Below are 20,728 nucleotides of genomic sequence, written 5' to 3' on the forward strand. Positions count from 1 at the left end.
CTGGATTTATCATAGAATAAGTTTGTTCCAGATAATGAAAACGTTGTACGGCTGCTCACCATAGTATTATTAAGCGGTTAGAATCAAGGTTTTTTATGTATACTTTACGTATGGTGCAGCCAAGACAAAGAACAGCTGTGGCCATATCCTGCTGGCCTTGTATGCAATTCATCAATTATGGTGTTCCCAACCAAATACGATTATGTTAACAGAACAGCATAGGCTGCAGGTTTCACCTTTAACATGATCAATTTAATTGACATTAGTACCCGGCACGTGCTGTCTTAAGGGAATACTACATGTGGATTGGCTCTTTTCTGAGCCATACCACACGGTATTCTCCTGGACGTACGAGCGTGCCAGTGTTTGTTCCCGGGGGGGAGCGTGGCAGCCCCTTAGCCAATGAGGAGGCTCAAAATGGGACAATCCCTGCTCTGAGCCTCCCCAAAGCTGGAGTCTGCCTTCGTCCCCCACCAGGGACTCAGGTAAGTTTTTTTTCCCTCCACCCCCTCCCCTGCAAACTATCTACTCGTCGCCCTCCCAACCCCACTCACCTTTTTTTTTCTTTTTCTCAGGAGCGAACGCGCTGGGAGGACTTCTTCTGCCAGTGCGTCCGCTCCCGATGGCTGCCATGGAAAGGGAAAACAGACTACATTTTCCCTTTCCAGGTGGCCATTTTATTAGACTTTTTTTTTGTTTTGTTTTCTGTTTCCAAACGCTGCTGCGTTTGGAAACAGAGAAAAAAAAACATTAGTACCCCGGTCTAACGGCCGGGGTACTAACGGCTATAAGACTCTCTGCGGCGGGCCAATACCGCCCACGGTAATGCCCCCAGGGCCTCCTTAACTAGGGGCCCCTGGGGCATTACCTGGGTGGTACTGGCCCACCATCGAGGATTTTATTGCCACAGTAGTCATTTCACTAAAGATTACTAAAGATCTCATTAGAAATCATGAAATCCCCGAAATGATGTCTTTTTGTTAATTCGCTTTCCTAACTCAAACTCAGCTTACAGAAGAGGAAAGCCATAGTTGGCTGAGGTTTCCTCATGTGACCACATCCTCCATCTTTCGAACAGGGGAGCTCTACAATAGGTTAGCGATGATACGTGCAGACTTGAAATCTGCCGGAGCATAAAGGAAAGACCCCTAAGTTAGGCTTTCTCTCTCTATGCCCCCAGACTCTGGAACCTACTCCACGTCAAGGCAAGACTTGCCTCTTCACTTCTACATTTCATGAAGGAGCTATAGGAATGGCTTCTCCCTAACGCATAGGTCCACACACACTCCCCACCTAACCTGAGACTGGGTGATATGTTCCCTCCTGTTTCCTCCCCTGGTTGCTTGTAGATTACTTTCTGCCAAATTGCCCCCTCCCCCTCTTCATTTCTTAGCTCCCTCTCTGCTTCACTCACTGTGTACTTCCCTCTGTGACTTGTAAAGTACTCAGTTGCTTTTTGAAGCTAAGCCCACAGTTAATAAATACCCTAATAGTGATAATAATACTAATCAATGCGATGTCTGTTTTTAGTACCACGTATCTGTGTGACTGAATTGGTCACACATGCGCTAGATTAAGATGTGCATGCTTTATGATCAATATCATCATGACATTTCTCATTGTATGGGGGTTGAGGCCCGCGTCGCCCCCGGGATGCCGCTTGTCTTTGGAAAAGGTGTAGACAGTGCAGTTGCATGCATCGACTCCATCACTGTATTTCACGTGAACCCGTAGATGGCAGAACTGCATTTCTCTTGACAAAGGTGTTGCCAAAATAGGCTATAGAATTGCATACATTTTTAGAATGAGGGGTTCTGTCGACATGCTAAACTGTAAAACCAGTTAGATTATTCTCAGCAGGACGCTGGGGATTTACACGTTCTTGTCGTATTTTTGCACGGTTTATTTAGTTTGGTTAAGTATGGCATGACAAGAATGTTGTTTTGTTTCAAACATGAATATATTTTTATTGCAATCATGTACGACCCGGGCGGTAAGGGATTATCGGTACCGCTAAGGGCATCGGTGCCGGTAATCCCTTACCGCCCTATTCCGAGGTCCCTTTGCTGGTCCTCCCTTAACGCCTGGTTTTAACAGGCGTTAAGGACAGGACCCGCAAAGGGACTTTGGAGCTAATAACGGTACCGTTATTAGCGGTACCGTTATTAGCGCCTTCCCCATTCCCATTGAGCCATATGGGGGCTCATATGGGAATGGGGAAGGGCCCTGGTGAATGGGGAATCACCGCCCCCGCCAACCTTGGAATGGGGCGGTAATAGCCCCATTCACAGGGGCGGAGTTGGTATGGGTTTGGAGCAGCCATGGCGCTAATAGCGCCATGTTTACCTCCAAACTCGTAATGACCCCCATGGAGTGGAAGAATGCATTATATAATTTGGTAGCCATTCAAACTGCACTAAAAAGAAACATTGTTATTGATCATTGACATTCATTGAATAGAAGACTTATCTATGTCAGCAATCATTTTTAAAAAGAAAAAAAAGTGATCAGCTAACATGATATTTCGGGTATCTCTAGAGTGCGTATTTGCATTGCAGCTTACTGGGTTTATGGAGGCACACAGTTGCAGAGCAACAAGACAAATGAGGGAGCAGCCAGGTCAGAACAACGCATCTAAAAGCAAGCTGTTCCTTCAGCAGCCGATGCCGATGAGAAATGGAGCCCGGAAAGAAGAGGCCATGACCAGACATGCGTGGCTTCTCTTTAATGAGAATGGGAAGGGGGAACTTTCATGGGGAGTTATTTATTGAGATGAATGCTGCACAGAGGAATGCTATTTCAAGAAATGGCTCCTCCATAACCCCTAGGCCCACAACCTCCACTCCATAACATGGGAGTGAGGGATCTACTTCCCCCTGCCTCCTCCCTTGGTTACTTGTAGTTCACTCGATGCCTCATTGCCCATCCTACTCACCCCCCCCCTCAGCCCCCCTTGTTATCTCTCCGCCCCATTGTACTACTGCTTCCCCAACCATGTCCTCCCCCTTATGGCTTATAATGCATGCTTGATTCTTCCCGTAAACTAGGTCTGTGCTCAATAAACACAATAATAATAATATTAATAATAATAATAATAATAATAATAATAATAATAATAATAATAATAATAATAATAATAATATAGAAAACATAAAATAACAGGCGCAATAGCCATGCACAAAGCCATGAATGTTCAGATCTTCTGTTTTACTTTGAATCAGATGGCAAGAACCTCAGGCTCAGGCAGTCTTATATAAAACATGTTTTAAACACAAATCCTAGAAGCCGCTGCTGCTTAACAATAGCAAACATTTTAGATCAGAAGGGTGCATAGGAATCATTTCCTCCAGAGGTGGATTTGATAGAAGAAAAAGTAGGCCACCTCCTTGGTTTGAGGGCATACGATAAGGTTGAAGTCCATATTGTTACCCGAGGTGTGAGTGCTCCCAATGCCAGGACCAGATTGGTACGAGACATCTCTCACCACCACCACCTCCTTGTACTTCCGCCTTAAGCTTCTGCTTGTTAACAGCCATTCATGCGTTTATGGCTTTCCTCTACCTGCCGAAAATGTTTATGAGAGCCTCAGCAAGCAGCAGTTGAAAATAAAGCTTCATTCGTGGGGTTCAGAGCCTTGGGCATTGTGAGACCCCACTCCATAAGTGAAGGACGATTGAAATTCAGTTTCTCTGCACTCAAAGATTTTCAAAACCAGGCCAGTGTGGCATTCACTTTGCCAGCCTCCACCAGGCACTGCTGGAAGGGGTTATAATGGACCATGATGACAGACCTTGAAGGATCAAGGCAACCTGCCTATGGCCGTCACTAGACATGACTCCGATTTTAAGGTGATCTAAAGCAAGCAGGGAAGGCGCATCTGAAGGTTGTTTTAATAGTTATATTTGCAGACCGTTCTAGCAGTTTGTCAGTAGTTAGCAATGGACTAGCAGACGCCACATTGTGTGAACAGTGAGAGCAAGGGTTGCCTTATTCAGGAGAGGAATAAGAAGGACCTGCTTGCTTCATGGACCATGGTACTAACCCATATTCTAAGGAGAAGTTAAAAATGGTGGCTAGACACTACAGAACTACTGTTTGTGAAGGGCCACAGAACAAGGGGGTTCAACTTTGGAAGTGGACATTGAAGGACCTGGCAGAGATCCAATTGTGCCCTCTCAAAGGGTTGTGAATGCAGATGTTCTGTTCACAGTAGGAGGAGGTGAAGCAGAAGAACACAAGTGAAGAAAGAAAGGTTCTCTATAAATGTCATGGTCAGAGATGGTTTCCCTAACACTGGACCTTTCGGATAAAACATGCTACTCACATAGAGTGAAAGAGGAATAGGTGTTACCTCTGCAGGTAATGAAGGCTCATTGGCCACTGTAAAGCATTATTTCTGGCAGTTTTCTGTATGAAGGAGTCTTTTGGGGGAGGATATTGTACAGTGTTAGAGTTCTTCAAGAGCCCAACATTTTTCTGTACTGGATTATTTTAAAGCTCAAGATCAGAAGATTCTTTTATATTTATTTATCCTGAGAGACACAATGCTCTTTTGATCACAAAATACCATAGAACAGATACAAAATCAGATTTGACGGGCAGTGAGCTTCTTATTATGCGGTGAGTTACCCTGACGTACTGACCAGGTTGTGGGGAGGGGGGGTGGAACAGTCAGCAGGGACAATTCATGGGTGGACATGCGTAGATTTAGGAAAACCAACATTAGACATTGTTAAGTACAGGTAGGTGGTATCGCCGGCTGTGTTAGGGATGTGACAATGATGGATGAAGTGCTAGAATGGAGTCAGTAGTAAGTGAGGGACAGGTTAGAGGTGAGGGATACATGTTAGCTAGAAGGCAGATGAGAGATAGGCTAAGAGGGTAACTCAGAGACGATTAAGTAGACTTTTTGCTTGGTTTTGAAAAATTCATTGTGCACAGTTTCTCAAATGTCAGTTGGAAGAGAATTCCATGCAAGCGGAACAAGAAGAGAAAGATAGAGCATAAGCAAGAGGGAGGCCAACGTGCCACATGGGTAGTTAACGAGGCAGAGCAGAGATTATGAGAAGGTTTGTGAAGTTGGATAGATGAGGCTAGATATTGTGGTGCCTTTCTGTGGATAGATTTGTGAACCAGGTGTTAGGCAGAATCCTGTGCAGTACCCTTAGGGACCACCACACACAATTAAGACTACAAGTGGTAATACAAGTTCACCTTTGGTACAAGCCTGTACTACACTGTAAAAGTGGTAGCAGTAGCAGGGCAGCCAAGCTTATCTCAAGAGTATATGAGCAGTAGTGGATATTACACACAGGGACCACAACTACTGTAACTCAAGCAAACACTGACTCAAGGTTTCAGGTAAAAAATATAAGTACATTTATTTTTAAACCATCTGTAAAAACACAACACTTCTATAAATTCAAAACCACACGGAAAATACACTACAAACAAGCAATTCTCTTGGCACAGAATAACTCAAGGTAAGTACCTTATATTTTGGTGGACTAGTGTTGTGAAACAAAAGACGTTACCGGGAATACATATGCGATCACTTTTTGACAGCTCAGTCGTATTAAAGAAACGCGTATCCGCGGTAAGAAATGTTACCGGGGCAAAAACAGACTTAGCACCTGGGCTAACCATAGAGAGTCACGGGCAAAAATCATAGGCAATACTTTTGTCAAGTCAGACAGAATCAGAGAACACTCGCTGACAGAAATAAAAAAGTCAATAGGCCGGGGCCAGTGTCAAGTGGAACTGGTTTCCTGTTGTCGAGGATCACACAGTCAGACAGTTCAAGATTCAACATTGCCAGGCGAACTTGGCCATTGTCAACAGAGGAAGCAAAAGTTATAGGAGGGAAGGAAGATAAGGGCAAGCCTTAGAGGAGGAGAAAAGGGATTCACCCTAGTTCCTCGAAGCAAAACACAGTACCTTATTCAAGGAAGAAGCTGGTGTCACGGCAGTTGTTCCTGGTAGTTTCCTGCAGACCGACAGTTCCTGGTACTTTGGTCGTGGAGAGGAGAAGGAGGACATCTGGGGGATCTGCAACACTCAGGGATGAAGCCAGCAGCAGCGACAGTGAATAAAAGGTGCGCTTCTTTAAAAACAGTTGAGGCTCTTCAGATGGCTATCCGGACCACTACAGCAGTGTGCAGTGATTTCGACTACGAATAGGATCCTCTGGCTGTGGAAGATGAGCTGGTTGACCCCACCAGGCTCAAGCGAAGAAGACTCCAGACTGGATCTTCTCTGGGCGTCGGAGGGTAGATAGCTCAGGACTGCAGCAGGGCTTCTCCGGGACGGGGTAGTTGCAGCAGCCATCTTCTCCGCTTCTCTTCGGTTCCTTGTAGTTCCAGTGGCGACTCTGACTTCCAGCCCAAGAGTCCTGCCTTTTATGCGAAAATGCCCCATTCACACAGCCTGGCTGTCAATCACGCAGCAGGGGGGTTGTCCAGCCCGGACAACCACCTCAGCCAATCATGGCAAAGTGTGACTTGGGTTTCCTAGGATACCCTGTGCAGGGGGTGACTACACCCCTCCCTCACATTCAGCCCACCTAGACACCCTGGCGCCCAGAGGAGGGCTTCTTGGCAGAAGCCCGCCAAAAGACGGTGAACAAAGAAGGCAAACCTGGTTTGCCGCGCATAGTAAAACACAAGAAGGACTTTAACAAAAAGAAATGGCTAATAAACTCGACCAGAGCCAAAAGAAAGAGTATTTGGTCAAGCAGGTTTATGTTCGAGGCTAATATAATAGCCTAAAATAATACCACGTTTATATAGTATAATTGTGGTAGAAAAGTTAGGGTAGATACCACTGCCACCAGCCAAGTCTAAATGTTAAAAGAGCAAAACAATGCTCCAGGAGGGACAGATAAAAAGAGCTAAGGATTAACCCTTTCCAATACTCCATGTAAGATGGGGTGTAGTGGATCTGTGGTTATTTTGACTATGTAAAGTTAATGGCAACTTTACCCTTTTCTGGGGGACAGTATTCAGCCCCAGAAATGGAGTTGGTGGGAAGTCTCAAAGACAACCCTGTGTCACTGCACTGAAGGTGCTGTGTAACACACAAAAGAGTGGGGCTACTGAAGTGGTGTGCTCCAGACTCCACAATCACAAAAACAGATGAGATACACATGGCAAAACACAGGTAAGAGTGGGGGAAAAGCTCACACTCTTACCAAGTGGAAAAAAATAAACTCCAGAAATCCAGCAAAGCTGCTGGGGGACTCACTAGGTAAGGGAAATTAGCCATTGAATGAGAAATCTCCATAACACCAGGACAAGACCTTAGCCCTGTTTTGCATCATTAGCTAGGCAGCCTGGTGATGGTATGAGTAGGTGTGAAGTGACGGAGTTCAAAGTGAGTCCTGGGACCAAAGTTAATGATCTTGTCGAGAGGACTGAAAACATAGTTGGGGAGGCCAAAGAGGATGCTGGCACAGTAGTCCAGTTTAGAGAATACAAGAGTGGTTAAGAGATACTTGGCCATGTTGAAAGGAAGGAGGTGCCTGATTTTTCGAATACTTAGGTGGTTGAGGCGAGTTGCCATTGCAGTTTTAGAGATGAAAGCAGGGAAGAAGTGAGAAGGATGATAGATGACACTGAGGTTTCTAGCTGAATAAGAATAGAGAAGTGTCAGGTGGTAACTTGTTAACCAGGGGAAGTGAGTATTTGGCAGGAAAGAAGAGCACCTAGGTTTTGATAGACATTCCTGAAAGCAGTTTCTGTGGATTGATAGGAGTGGAAACCTGCTTGTAGGGGTTCTCGAACGTTGTGGATTTCTAAGAAATTGGTACAATGCTTGAACACAACCTTTTTTAGCACTTTACAGTTTTGCAGAACAAGAGAGGCTACTAAAGGGGCAATAGGCTTGAGGAGCTGAGGAACAAGAGTGTCTGATGGGGTGCAAGAGGGGAACGCCTTCATCAGTAGAGTACTTCTTCAGTATTAATGTGACTGAAGTGGGAGTTTGAGGCAGAGGATGATGGCAGAGTAGTCAGAGTGTAGAATGTAAGAGGATGGAGTGTAAGGAAGGTCAGGAGAGAGCTTTAATTTTGGAAATGTTTGCAGTGAGTTGTTCAGCTAGGTTATTAGCTGTGATAGTGGAGTTGATAGTCAGAGGATTAGGAGGAGGGGGGACTGGGTTTAGAGTGCCCTGTATCCAGCGAGAATGTTTGGAGTGAGAGTCAATGAGGGTACAGTAGAAACCTGTTTTCCACTTTTAAGAGAGGACTTGAGAGAGATCAGGGCAGAGAAGAAAAGTCTCAGGTCCTCATGTGAGTGGGTATAACTCCATTTTCACAGCAGCTGACGCATGTCTTTGCAGAGAGAGCGTATGAATGGAGTGAACCATGGTTGAGGATTATGAGTCTTAGGGGTAAAAGTTAGCAGTGGGGAGTAAGAGGACGATGAGTTATATAGTAGTGATTGGAAGCTGTACAATGCAGTGTTAGTGAAAGAGGCATCAGAAGGAGGAGAGTGAGTACTGTAGGTTGGAGAGAAAGGGAGGTATTTTTATGTATTATGTATTGGATATTTGTAAGGCGCATATACAACAAAGGGTGTTTCAAGGTGCCACAAGACACAAAGGGGAGGGGCAAGGGAGAGAGATAACAATAATGGTCTTCGAGGACTTGCGACATTCGGAGCATGCAAGTGCAGTAACAAGAAGTGCGAGGAAGAGGGGAGTGCCGGTCTGCACGAAATGCAAAGTGTTAGGGTGGGAAGGGAAGTGTAGGGTAAATAGGAGAGCATGCAAGAGAAAGGGGGGCAGATGAGTGGGGAAGAGGCCACAAGAGCAAGGTGAGTGCTACAAGTAGCAGGAATTGCATTGGGTGTAGCGGTGAGGGTCAACCCTGTAAGCAGGGGGGGTGGACTGGGCAGGAGGCCTGATACACTATAGAACTCAGAGCGGGCCAGGGAGCCAGTCACTGCAGCAGACAATGGTGTTAACAAGGGGAGATGGAATGAAGAAGATAAAAGGAGGGACTTGGGGTCTTCCAGAACTTAAGGAGATCCATCTCAAGACTGAGAGGGACAGGAAACTGAACAACTCAATGTCTACAAACAAACCATCAGAAAACAAGAGAAGACTTTGCAAGAATTCTGCTGTGCATCTGACCTCGCCCCTGCCAAAGGGGCTGTACAGAGATGACTGATCACCACTTCCAAGGCCAACTATTATCAAAACACCATAGCTAAGACCATCAATGAAAGCAAAGCCCCCTTCAAAGCCATCAAGCACTGCATCAACCATTTGAGTGAGCCACCAATACCGTACTCCATCGAAAAAACCTCTGCCATCAACTCTTTCTACATCAATAAAATCAGCATGATCCGCCAGCACATAGACACCAATGCTAAAACTTACAGCACACTGCACATCCCATCTCGCTCAACCACAACCACCTGGACAACTATGGGAGATTTTACTTCCATTCTAGCATCCCTCAAGGCTACATCATATGCGGATGACATCCTCCCTGCCTCCGTACTCAAGACACTTACCACTGAAGGACTCCACCCTTACCTGACAGTCATCAACAGCTCGCTAACTCAAGGTACCTTCCCCTAACCCCTCAAGAATGGACAAATCCTCCTGCTTCTCAAGAAACCAACACTTAACCGTGACAACATCAGCAACTAGCGCCCCATTACTTATCCTCCCTTCCTAGGTAAGATTCCTGAGAAAGCAGAAGCCACGCAACTCCTCAAACACATCGAAGTCAACAAACTCCTTCAGTCCTACCAATCTGCCGTAAGACCTAGTTGCAGCAGAGAAATGGCTACTTTCAAGGTGATCAAAGATGCCCTCAAAAAATCCTTGATGATGGCCATCCTTGCCTTCTGGTTCTCCTTGCCCTCTATGTAGCATTTGACACAATAGCTCAACAGACACTCACGACAATGTACATGCCCACATGGGGATCAGTGACATCATCCTCAGCTGGTTCAAATTACACCTTGCTAATCGCTACACATTTGTACAAATTGATTTTGCCAGATCACCAACTCTACCCATCTCCTGTGGAGTCCCGCAAGGATCCATCCTCACCCCGTCAACTTCAATCTTTACATCAAACCATTTGGAACCCTCCTCACTCCATACAACAACCACATTCACCAATGAGCAGATGACATGCAGCCCTACCTCAATATATCCTCCGTTAAAGACATCAGAAAACAGGCCTTCTCTGTTTATGCCCAAGACTCTAGAACCTCCTCCCAATCAACATCCAACTCACCCCCTTGCTTCTACCTTTCAGGCAGGAGTTCATGACCCTCCTCTGCAAGGAATGGCTCCTCCCTAACACCTAGGTCCCTACACTCCCCACCTTACCAAACGCTGGGTGTTCTGATCCCCACTGTTTCCTCCCCTGGTTACTTGTAGATCGATTGCTGACTATAGGCCTCCCTCCACAGTTGTTAGATCCCCACATTCTTGTTTCTATGCTCCCTAACCTTATTTGTCCCCCTATGATTGCAAAACACCCGAAGCTATGTCTGCTCTTAATAAATATGCTAATGCTAATAATAATAAATAATAATAATATGTGTGAAATATGTGTGAAATAAACTGACAAAAGAAATTAATATGGAAATGAAAAGGATATGACACCAGGTAGAAGAAAACCGGAAACCAGAAGTAGGGAGCATTGACCTGAATAAAACGTTAAAAGAGAGGACAAGCAGCATTGTTAAATATTTAAGTTGATTTCAATATTAAAATATGTGTATTTTAGCTTAAGCCTTTTAAACATTGAATAATACATTATACATATCAAATATGAGTGGAAAAAATATGTTAATTCACAAAAAAGGAAAAGATGATCTAAAAGAGAGTACATAATACACCCAACAAGGGCGGTATAACAGACAATGGGCCTCATTACGACCCAGGCGGTAAGTTACCGCCTGGGTCATACCTTTACCGCCATGGCGTAAACTATGTTTACACCATGGTGGTTGGCGGATTTACCGCCCCATTCCAAGGTGAGTGGGGCGGTAAATCCCCATTTCCCATTTACCCTTCCCCATTCCCATTTTTGCCCCATAGGGCATAATGGGAGTGGGGAAGGAGATAATTACGCCACCGTAAATTAGGGTGCCGTAATTTTCTCCAAGGTCCCTTAGCGCCATGGATTTTAACGCCTGCAAAAAGCAGGCGTTAAACTCACCATGGCGCTAAGGGACCTTGTAATCAGGCGTTAAGGGTCGGCGCCGTTTACGGCACCGTAAACCCCTTAACGCCTGGGTTGGAATGAGGCCCAATGTGCACTGAGTGCTGATATCACTAGCACAAAAAGTTCCCTAGGGCAAAAACATATTCTGTCAATGAATTTTACACCAGGGTAAAGGACTTAGAGAAATCCTCCTCATGCAAAAATATTTTGAAAGAACATGTTTTTGCACAGTTCAATGTTTGCTTTAGTGCTCATTGCACTTGCACTCATTATTTTCTGTAACAGTGCTGCAGATTTTAAAATGTTCTCCTATAACCTTAGGTAAATCTGAGCAAATCTAAATCCAATTCAGCACAAAACACGGCCATATTTTATAAGTTGGCAACCTTTTAAAACAGCGCAACATCGATCCAACATAGTAGTTCAGTGGACGGAATCACATAATCATTGCTGTGGTGATGATAAAGTGTTGAACCCTGCTTCTTCCCAAAGGGGGCACAGCTATTACCACGTGGGAATACTAGACATCTGTTTCGGCCATGTTGGGCCTCCTCAGTGAGGTGAAACTGAGCCTCTCTGAGGCACAGTGCGCAAGGGGTCCACGTCTGGATGACCCCTAGTTTTACAAAATTGAAAAGGAGTGTGGGAGCACCACAGCTTCACCTCACCGAGGAAACCCAAGAAGGCCGAAACACATGTCTGGGGATGCTGATGGTACTCTTGTTCAGAGGAGAATAGCTTAGCATTTCGGTGCTGGACTGCCCTTGTGGGTGGGACAAAGACTGATATGCAAATGGATATGTCTCCTATGTGAATGGTGCAGTGAGCTAACACGTGGTTGTAGACCCTCGTGAGTAGAAGAAATTCCATAGTACAGGGCATTTGAACCATGTTCGTTCCAAGTAGAGGGGCTACCTCAATCCTTTCCTAATTATTATACGGATCATTTAACTGGGTGGTAGCGCACGGTTTAAGGGTTCAACGCTGATGTAGAGTGCCCATGCACTTGTTCATACCCCAGCAGGGCTGACTTAACTCATCATCCTTCTGATGTCGATAATGTGTACACCGTTAAATTGGGTAATAGCTACTAGTACAGTGTTTAGTAGCAGAAGAAACTTCTCATGACGTCTTGTATAACAACTATATCTGATTGTAACTTAGTATGCCATGTTCAATTTATGAGTTCGACTGTGAATTGTGTAAACACGTAGAGAAAAATTAATAATGTTTGAGCTACTTGATCTAGGAAACTTACTTTACATACCTTTATTTGGTGCTTTAACAGAGTAGTAGCAGGATTGTGCAGTTCTTAGCACCTTTGTGGGAAAAGGACCAGCAGACGGCAGTGGGATTGCAATATTGTTTAACAATCTGAGAATTAAAGTTGTTGAGGCAGCAGGAGGAATGTCAAGCATTGTCATGAGTATGTTGCTGGTTGGGTTTAACTTTCCTGTCGTGTCAGTGTATGCAATTATCAGGGATGGTCGAATTTCTGGAGGTTGAGCTTAGTGCTGGGCCCAGATGAAATTAGACTTTAATGGAGATTCAGTCCCATTGTTTGATAGAATTGCATCTAGCTAGCTGGCCTTGCACAAGCAAAGAACACAAGTTAAAGTAATGAGAAGGACTTAGCATGATAAGTAGGAGTGATGATTGGGATCCACAGTCCAACAGATCTCAAAAAGAAACCATCTCCTTTGGAAGAAAGCACATATGATGAACACGTTTCTAAGATAGTAAGCTACACTGTACTTATGAAGGCCTTTAAGTTCTATGTATTTGCTTATTTCTGATTTATAATGAGAGATGTACTTCCTGGTACACATTCAAGGCACAGAGAAAATGAGGGTGAGGTGGGTGGGGAAGGAACCTGAGAAAGGTATGTCAGAGCTAGATTAGTGCTACATTCCATATGTTCCTCAAAGAAAAAGGAAAACATCAGTAGGCATGGTATGCTTTGTTCTTGTAAGCAATGTTATCTGGTGATCTAGAAAGGTATGTGTTTTTTTCTTCATGTTTTAGTTATTTGCAGAGACTGTTTAGATTATAGGCCCAAGGGCGCTGAAGCACTTCCCCCTTTGGCAGTTGTCATAACTTTCCCCTTATGGGTGGCATTAGATGTCTAGGTGGTAACTATTGAAGTGTTAAGCGCGGTGTTAGTGACATGGGTTCCCGAACGCTTTGTGAGTGGTGCACATAGTCGGAAAGAGAAGCTTTTTTAATGGGCATCCTTGGTAGGGATTGGAGGCCAAATCTTATGTGATCTTATTCCCCGGGTCTGAGGACCACTCACAGTGCACAGCGTTGTACATGTTGAATGAGATCTGCACATTTCTTGGAAATACCACTGTGAACGGTGTTGCAGTAATCCAGTTTGAAAGTACTTTGGCCCACACCACATAAATTGTGTTTCAGAATATTGAATTCTTTCTTGATAACTTTGATCTGACTCATTTCTATCAGATCACATAAACATATAAATGGTGGAGGTATGAGTGTAGGGATAGCAGCTGTTGTTATACAAACAACCTGCTGGAAAGGTGGTTGGTGTCTGTGGCATCTTAGTTGAAATGCACTCATCCTTTGACAGGCGTTAGTTGACTGTGCCTGTCAAACTTTGATCCATCGGGCATGATTCTGTTTACTTGTCATAATTGCAATTTTCTTTTTTTTTATACGGTTTAATGAAACAAAAGAAATTGCAACAGTGCACATGTTCTGATTTACTTTTTTCAACATGTGAATTTTGGAAGTGATATTATGAATGTGAAATTATGTACAGGGGAGCAGATACAAACTATTAGCCCAGGTGCTGCTAGGTTTGGAAAAGATCCGGGGCTAAGCTAATGTCGGGACTGTCGAGACTTGGGGCTAACCACCTTTTTGGTTGTAGTCTTTGAGCTTTTATCCAGGGCTACAACCATAAGACCCAGAGCTATAGGCCCTTCAGCCCCCCCCCAGCATTTATTTTGCTATACAAGAAAATATTAAGTAAGGAGGGAATAAAGAAAAATCTTTATGGAAAGCTGAGACAAACGATGAGATTGACGGGAAGGGTAAAGTATGAAGAACGATTTCCATCCAGAACTTCTGGCTGGTCAATCACTTTCATTGGCATTGTTATTTTCTTTTTTGATACAAATAAAACACGAGAATTCTACAGCTTCTCTGACCAAATCATAGTTTTGTTCTACGTATTTCGCGTTTATGAACCCATCTTCATGAAAACAAAATATCAGACAGCTTTCATTTAATGTCACTGATTACTTCTCGCTCGCTCCATGTTATCCTATTTTCAACTACAATTTGAGTGATTATAAAATGAGGATACACTTAACAACTAACATGTGCCTCTGGTCATACATACATAAAGCACTGCAAAACCAGTCGGTTTTGTTATAACCTTGTGCCAAACAGTCCTAGAGAGCGAACCTCATTGTGTAAGAAACAGCTCAATAGTTCACATGCAGCCCAAATAAGTAACCATGTAGGAGATCATAGGTCTGCTACCTTTGGCTCTGTAGAGGTCGTGGATCACAATTTTGAAGATCCCTGACCATTGATTATGCTGGGTAGGACAGATGGGAATTGTAGTTCAAAACATCTATAGACCCAAAGGTTGCAGAACCCTCTACTAGATTGGTTTCTTTCAAAATCGTAAGGTAGTAGAAACATGCATTTTTAATAAAAAATAAAAAATGACATGCTAAGGGACCGCTGCATACGTGCAATGGGAAATCATGTTATCATATGAGTGCAATGCTTGCTTACCTCCTATCATGTCAAAACGTTCACCCATCATGGATTACATTTAATTAGTCCAGGTCTCAATGATCCAGCTGCAGTTTGTGGGTACAGACAAATGTCATGTGCCCATACATTTTCAAATCCTCAAGATGTATGCAACCCACATTCTGGGGCCCATATTAACACATACCCAACTTGAGCATTGTGCATGGCATCTTGCACGACCTGCACTCCATGATGTCCCACCTTGCGGCAGTATATCAAAGACTCAAAATACCCAACCCAGACATTCAGCACACATGCCTCTGTTAGAGTATGCACGTATGATCATATCACACTTGTATCATAATCACACATCACACATTTGATATCTTTGAATCTCCTTATTCTACAGATAATAAAGATATAGTAGTCAACCAACATTAGCAACATTGGAAATGGCCCAAAATGTCACCCTCACAACTGCGACGGCCGAAATGCACGACTTTCTTTTTTTAAACACCCCCCTTACACCACATATATATATGTGGGGGGTATGGGATATTATAGTAATATGGGGGTTGGGGGTCTCCCCCTGCATATCTATGTGGTGTAAAGGGGGATTAATCTTTTTTAAAGTCAGCATTTTCAGCCGTCGCAATTATGTGTGGTTGCAGCGATCACATAGATCCGTAACATTACCACATACACATGATCCCAATGCAAAAGCAAGTGTTTTTAAGTTCCACGTTTTAGTTAGTGCAGAAACAGTTTACATATTTCAATCACTGTAATTCCGAACACACGGCTGGCTACATGTGATCCCAGCGTAAACATCTTCAAAGATATACTGACCTTTTTTTTATATTTCAAGTCGTCTTTCCCTGCACGCAGTAAAGCATTTATGTGTTCATTTGAATACTTGGAAAGAGGACATAAACCTCTGGCTATTATTGTACGTTTCCTCATTCGGTAAATGACTCCAAAGAAGGAACGTAGGAGAGATATTTACATTAATGAACACCTTTTAATAGGCTCCCCTTTCTACAGACTGTATAAATTCCTTTCTTTCTTTTGCCAACATGTATCCAATTACCCAGTTCAATGTTTCAACAGATGCTTTTCATTTTGAGTTTGGTTTTGATAGCTTTTTTCGTTAATCCAAATTACAGGTCTTCATTTTGAATTGCTTCTTCTTCAAATATTAAGAAGGAATTACTTGTGTTGAGGGCTTAGCTCCCTTGCTGGCCATTTTAATGTGTTAGGCATAACTAAATGGCAAGTTACCTTATAATGTTCATAAAATGGCAGATGAGACACATAAGTACAAAAGCAGCTTTCATGAAGATATTCATTTGCATTTTATGATTCAAATATTAATTTGAATGATTCACTTTTTAATTATATTTTTGCAGGGAAGGGAAACGTCATTGTGAATTGCGAATGTTATAAAGCACTTTTTGCTCAATTAAAACCGGTGACATGTACCGTGGAGAACGTGGTGATGTGAAGGAAGGTCGTGTATGGTGTCTGAGTAATAATACTCTGGCTCGAATAAAAGAACAAGGACACGAGGGCACATGAGCTGTAGTCAGTGAACAATCGCTAGATATTGCAGACAACAAAGAAGGCATCGATTAAGCATGTCAGGTGTGTTCCAAATGTTGGCGTAGGCGCGCCAAGCCAGGAACATACACAATTATGCATGTCCTCTTTCTGAGCCAAGGAAAGACATACCTTTCAAAGCTGTCATTGCTGTTTTCAATATCATCAGAGGAGCAGGAAATGTATGTTTCAATAATTACTTATCGTGGCAGGGATTAGATTCACAGGGTGTCATTTAGAAAAGTGTTTTTCGATGGGACAGTGTTCTCTATGGCTGTTTCTTTTACTTATTTACTTACTTTTACTTATCAATTCCGGATGTATACAATTATGTATATTCTGCAGTTAAACCAGGGTAAAGAAATGTGCATTATTTTGCATATTGGAGCTGTACCTTCACATGATTGGACAGCTCTCCCGGAGTCTCTGCACGTGCAAGGTCCTGCGAATGGTCTGAATAGAGGGTGCTCGCTAGAGATCTCCACTGGTGCCTGCTTATGTTTCGCTTAGTGCTGTGATTTGTAGAAAAAAAAACTCTCTCACATTCCCACGTTTCATTATCATCAGAGGACCAGGAAAAGTATGTTTTGATAATTATTGAACGTGGCATAAATTAGATTCACAGGGTGTGATTTAGAAAAGTGTTTTTCAATCGGAAAGGGTTCTCTATGGATGTTTTTTACTTACCGAAGAACACAAAGAAACCATGAAACCCGTTTTATTTTTAACACCATATTCTCGTATCGGTTGTAGATATTGCGCGTGTTGCTGGATTAGCTACCTAACTCCACTTTCTACCCCATTGCGAGCATGCACAGAATGTATAGCATCCATGGTGGTGCTGAGTGTATACAGGCGACCTGGGCTTTCCCTTGGGACCACTGAGGGGCATGGACCTGCATCATTTGCAAACAAGGGGGTACTGATATCAAGTTTGGAACCAGGATCCCCGAGTTCTGACAGCAGCTTCTACACTTGATGGCATGGTGGGACCATGAGAACTTCACATTTCCCTGTGCATCAGTTCCCATATCAACAAACACCGGGAGATGTTGGAAATGGGCATAATGTGAGCTTCACGCTGTCTATTTACATGTACAACTGGACAAGATGTATACTGAACTCATAAACAAGTCAGCCAAATTAGCATTCACAAAACACACCTATGCACGTGCTGCATCTACAGGTGCACACTCACAAGTGAGCTCATGCCCTCCTTCGTTTGAACAGATAGGCAAAAAAGGTCTGACCTAAAAGGGTAGTATTTTCAAGCTGAAGTGTAGCCCTTATTTCCTGAGGATCATGGTAGCATTGGGATCGGCCACTGGCTGCTCTTACTCTGTGTGGGTGTTGCTAGGTCTGGAAAATATCCGGGGCTATGCTAATGTTGGGACTGTCGGGACCCAGGGCTAGCTAGCCTTTGGTTGTAGCCTCAGAGCTTCTATATGGGGCTACAACCAAAAGACCCAAGGCTTTAGCACCCCAGCCCTCCCCCTAGCGACGCCGCTGTCTGTGTCTACTCAGGTTGATAGCAGTCATTCCTGAACTATGCCTGGTTTTGTAGCCCCATTTCGGAGCGGCCCTCAACATTTTTGTAACCGTCGCTCTTCAGCATGCATGTGTAGTATCCCTTAAACAGTGGTAAACCACATATTTCTAATCACAATTATAACACATCCGAGGCATGAGGCAGTGGAAGCACCCTGGCCTTCACAGCCCAGTGAAGGAGAGCCATAGCTTCAAGATTTGATCTGAGGTTTTCCAAAACATTTGTTTCTGCCACTTTCTCTGGATTCACTTTACAAGCGAAAACAGACAAACAAATTGAAGTTTTAGGGTCAGCTAAATTATCAGATATAAGACGGTTGCACGGCAATGTTTTGTATTAAATACCTGAAGTGTATTTTGCGTGTGTGCTTTATTTGTATTACAAGGGAATAACAGATCACCATTTTCTAACCCTGCATAATATTTCATCAAACTCCATGCATTATGCGCCCTCTATTCAGACTCTCTGATTCTGTAGACCAGGTATAACTGTGTCTTACGTAAAACTGTGCACTGCTTTTTAAATTACTGTTCCATTCCGTATGCAAAAACATATGGATATTCCACAGTTAAACCAGAGTAATAAATGTGCATTCATTTGCATATGGGAGGTGAACATTTACATGATTGGACAGCTCTCGCTGAGTAACCTCCTGCGATTGGTCTGAATAGAGGGCGCGCGCTAGATGTCTGCACTAGTACATGCTTATGTTTCGCTTAATGTATTGAAGTGCTGTGATTTGTAGGAAAAAAAAAACCCTCTCACATTCTCACTGGGAAGCGCATCCCCACTGCATGACCAAATGGCACTAGGATTATCTGTCAACAATAAAAACAAAATTAGCAAAAACAAAACACAGTTCTACATAGTGAAGCAACCTTGTGCATTTACTTTTCACAAGCACAATGTAATGCATGGGGGGGTCTTATTTAAATGTCAATGACAGTGTGATAGTGGCAAATTCTTTGGTGAGATTTCAATATTTTGTTCTTTTGTGGGTGTTCTGTTTGTTTGCAGTCAGATGAGTGAGCCTCATAGCGGTTTGACGCTCAAATGTGCCAAGTGTGGAGTAGTTTCAACAACAGCTTTGTCCGCCACCACCGCCAGTAACGCCATGTTAGTCTAAATCATTTACATCTTCTTGTTACAATTCTTATATTGTGCATGTGCCAGGTACATACTTTGTCAAGACACATATTTGCTCATAGAGCATAGACATATATTTAAATATTATTTTTAAAAATACCGATATTAATCAAATAATTATTTATTGTACAAAGGATGTTATGTTTAAAGTGAAATATTTGTTAAATTCAAGTCTGATCGCTGGTTAAAGTGTTAATTTACAGTGCAGACCTAATGTATGCTTTCATTGACAACGTGTCCCACCACACTTTCCACAAAGTAATGTGTTTTTCTCTTGTATCTGATCAGGGCATCTCTTTGGAGTTCCTGTGTGGTGCTGCCCCTCCTGGCTCTGACCTGGATGTCTGCAGTTCTTGCAATGACCGATAAAAGATCAATACTCTTTCAGATACTCTTTGCAGTGTTTGATTCACTGCAAGGCTTTGTTATTATCATGGTGCACTGCATTCTGCGGAGGGAGGTGAGGAGTAACCTACTTTGTTTGACTTCTCGTGTACCCCACTTCAAGGTGGGAGTAAGTCTACGCGGGTGGTTAGATGTTTCTCAGTAGACAAAAATGATCAAGAAAATGCATTTGTGGATTTAACTAAACTGCAAACATGTTGTGAATATGATCTCAATTCCCACACACTAATTGATCGCCATTTGTTTTTCTTGGAGGGCAGTCTTTCTCCTTAACTCATTCTGATGTGCAAGTAACTGTAAAGGTTAGACGGCAGTTGGCAAAACGAAATCTTATATCTAAAATAACTTATACCCTCTTTAGGTGTGTAAGTTACACGTGATTAAAATGTAACTGGTTGACCAAAGGAAACAGAATCACCAGGTCTGATTGAATCAGCCCTTTAGCAAATTGTCCCTTTGCTTTTTTGATGTTGGGTTGTATATCAGAAATTATGCATATTAGAACAATGATTGAGTCGTATAAGAAAATGCATACATGGTTATGCAGGGGGATGTAGTACATATGCAGCTTGAGGAAAGAAAAGACAAACATTTCACGTGAAGATGAGGAATTTACACCTCATTCTACTGGAAAAAGTAATATTCCAAATGGAGGTTCAGGCATTAAGGCCTCTTTGCAGTGACCTGTTAGCACTTCCCTCATGGTCTCCACTGTACCTTATTTTGTTCAGATAGAGAACAACCTCATTAGAAAAAATAACTATCAAGAGTACTCCATTGGTGGGGATCTCACTGGTGGAAGGGCCTACACTAGTCACAATCCATGTACTTCCATCATATTAACAGGACTGTCTGTCTTTACAGATGTATACGTTTTGGCCGTGGCACAATTGTTTGCTGTCAGCCGCAAAGCTAATTTTGCAGTGGTCAAAATGGCCCTAATGAAACTCCCCCACCCACTACCACACAGCCCCCCACCCACACCCTACTTACCTTTTTGCCATCCATGCATGTTTTTACCCTGCAGCATCGGACCCCTTCCTCCTACGTGGGTCGGATCCGACGACGCAGGGTCTGCTTTTCATTTTTCTTTTTTGTCC

General features: G+C 43.3%; 1 protein-coding gene across 7 annotated transcripts in view; it reads left to right on the forward strand.

The window, feature by feature from the left end:
* The window catches only part of ADGRB3 (adhesion G protein-coupled receptor B3), a 1,879,974-nt gene that overhangs the window by 1,642,635 nt on the left and 216,611 nt on the right, over positions 1 to 20,728 (forward strand). For 6 of the 7 annotated variants that reach the window (XM_069606193.1, XM_069606199.1, XM_069606200.1 and 3 more), the window contains 2 exons: positions 19,095 to 19,193; positions 19,512 to 19,683. In XM_069606193.1, coding sequence (XP_069462294.1) covers positions 19,095 to 19,193; positions 19,512 to 19,683 — 271 coding nt within the window. The remainder of the gene's footprint in view (positions 1 to 19,094; positions 19,194 to 19,511; positions 19,684 to 20,728) is intronic. The other variant, XM_069606198.1, reaches the window with a different exon arrangement.

The sequence above is a fragment of the Ambystoma mexicanum genome, chromosome 4p (genome assembly GCF_040938575.1).
Source record: "Ambystoma mexicanum isolate Mex_15411 chromosome 4p, UKY_AmexF1_1, whole genome shotgun sequence".
Lineage (NCBI taxonomy): Eukaryota > Metazoa > Chordata > Amphibia > Caudata > Ambystomatidae > Ambystoma > Ambystoma mexicanum.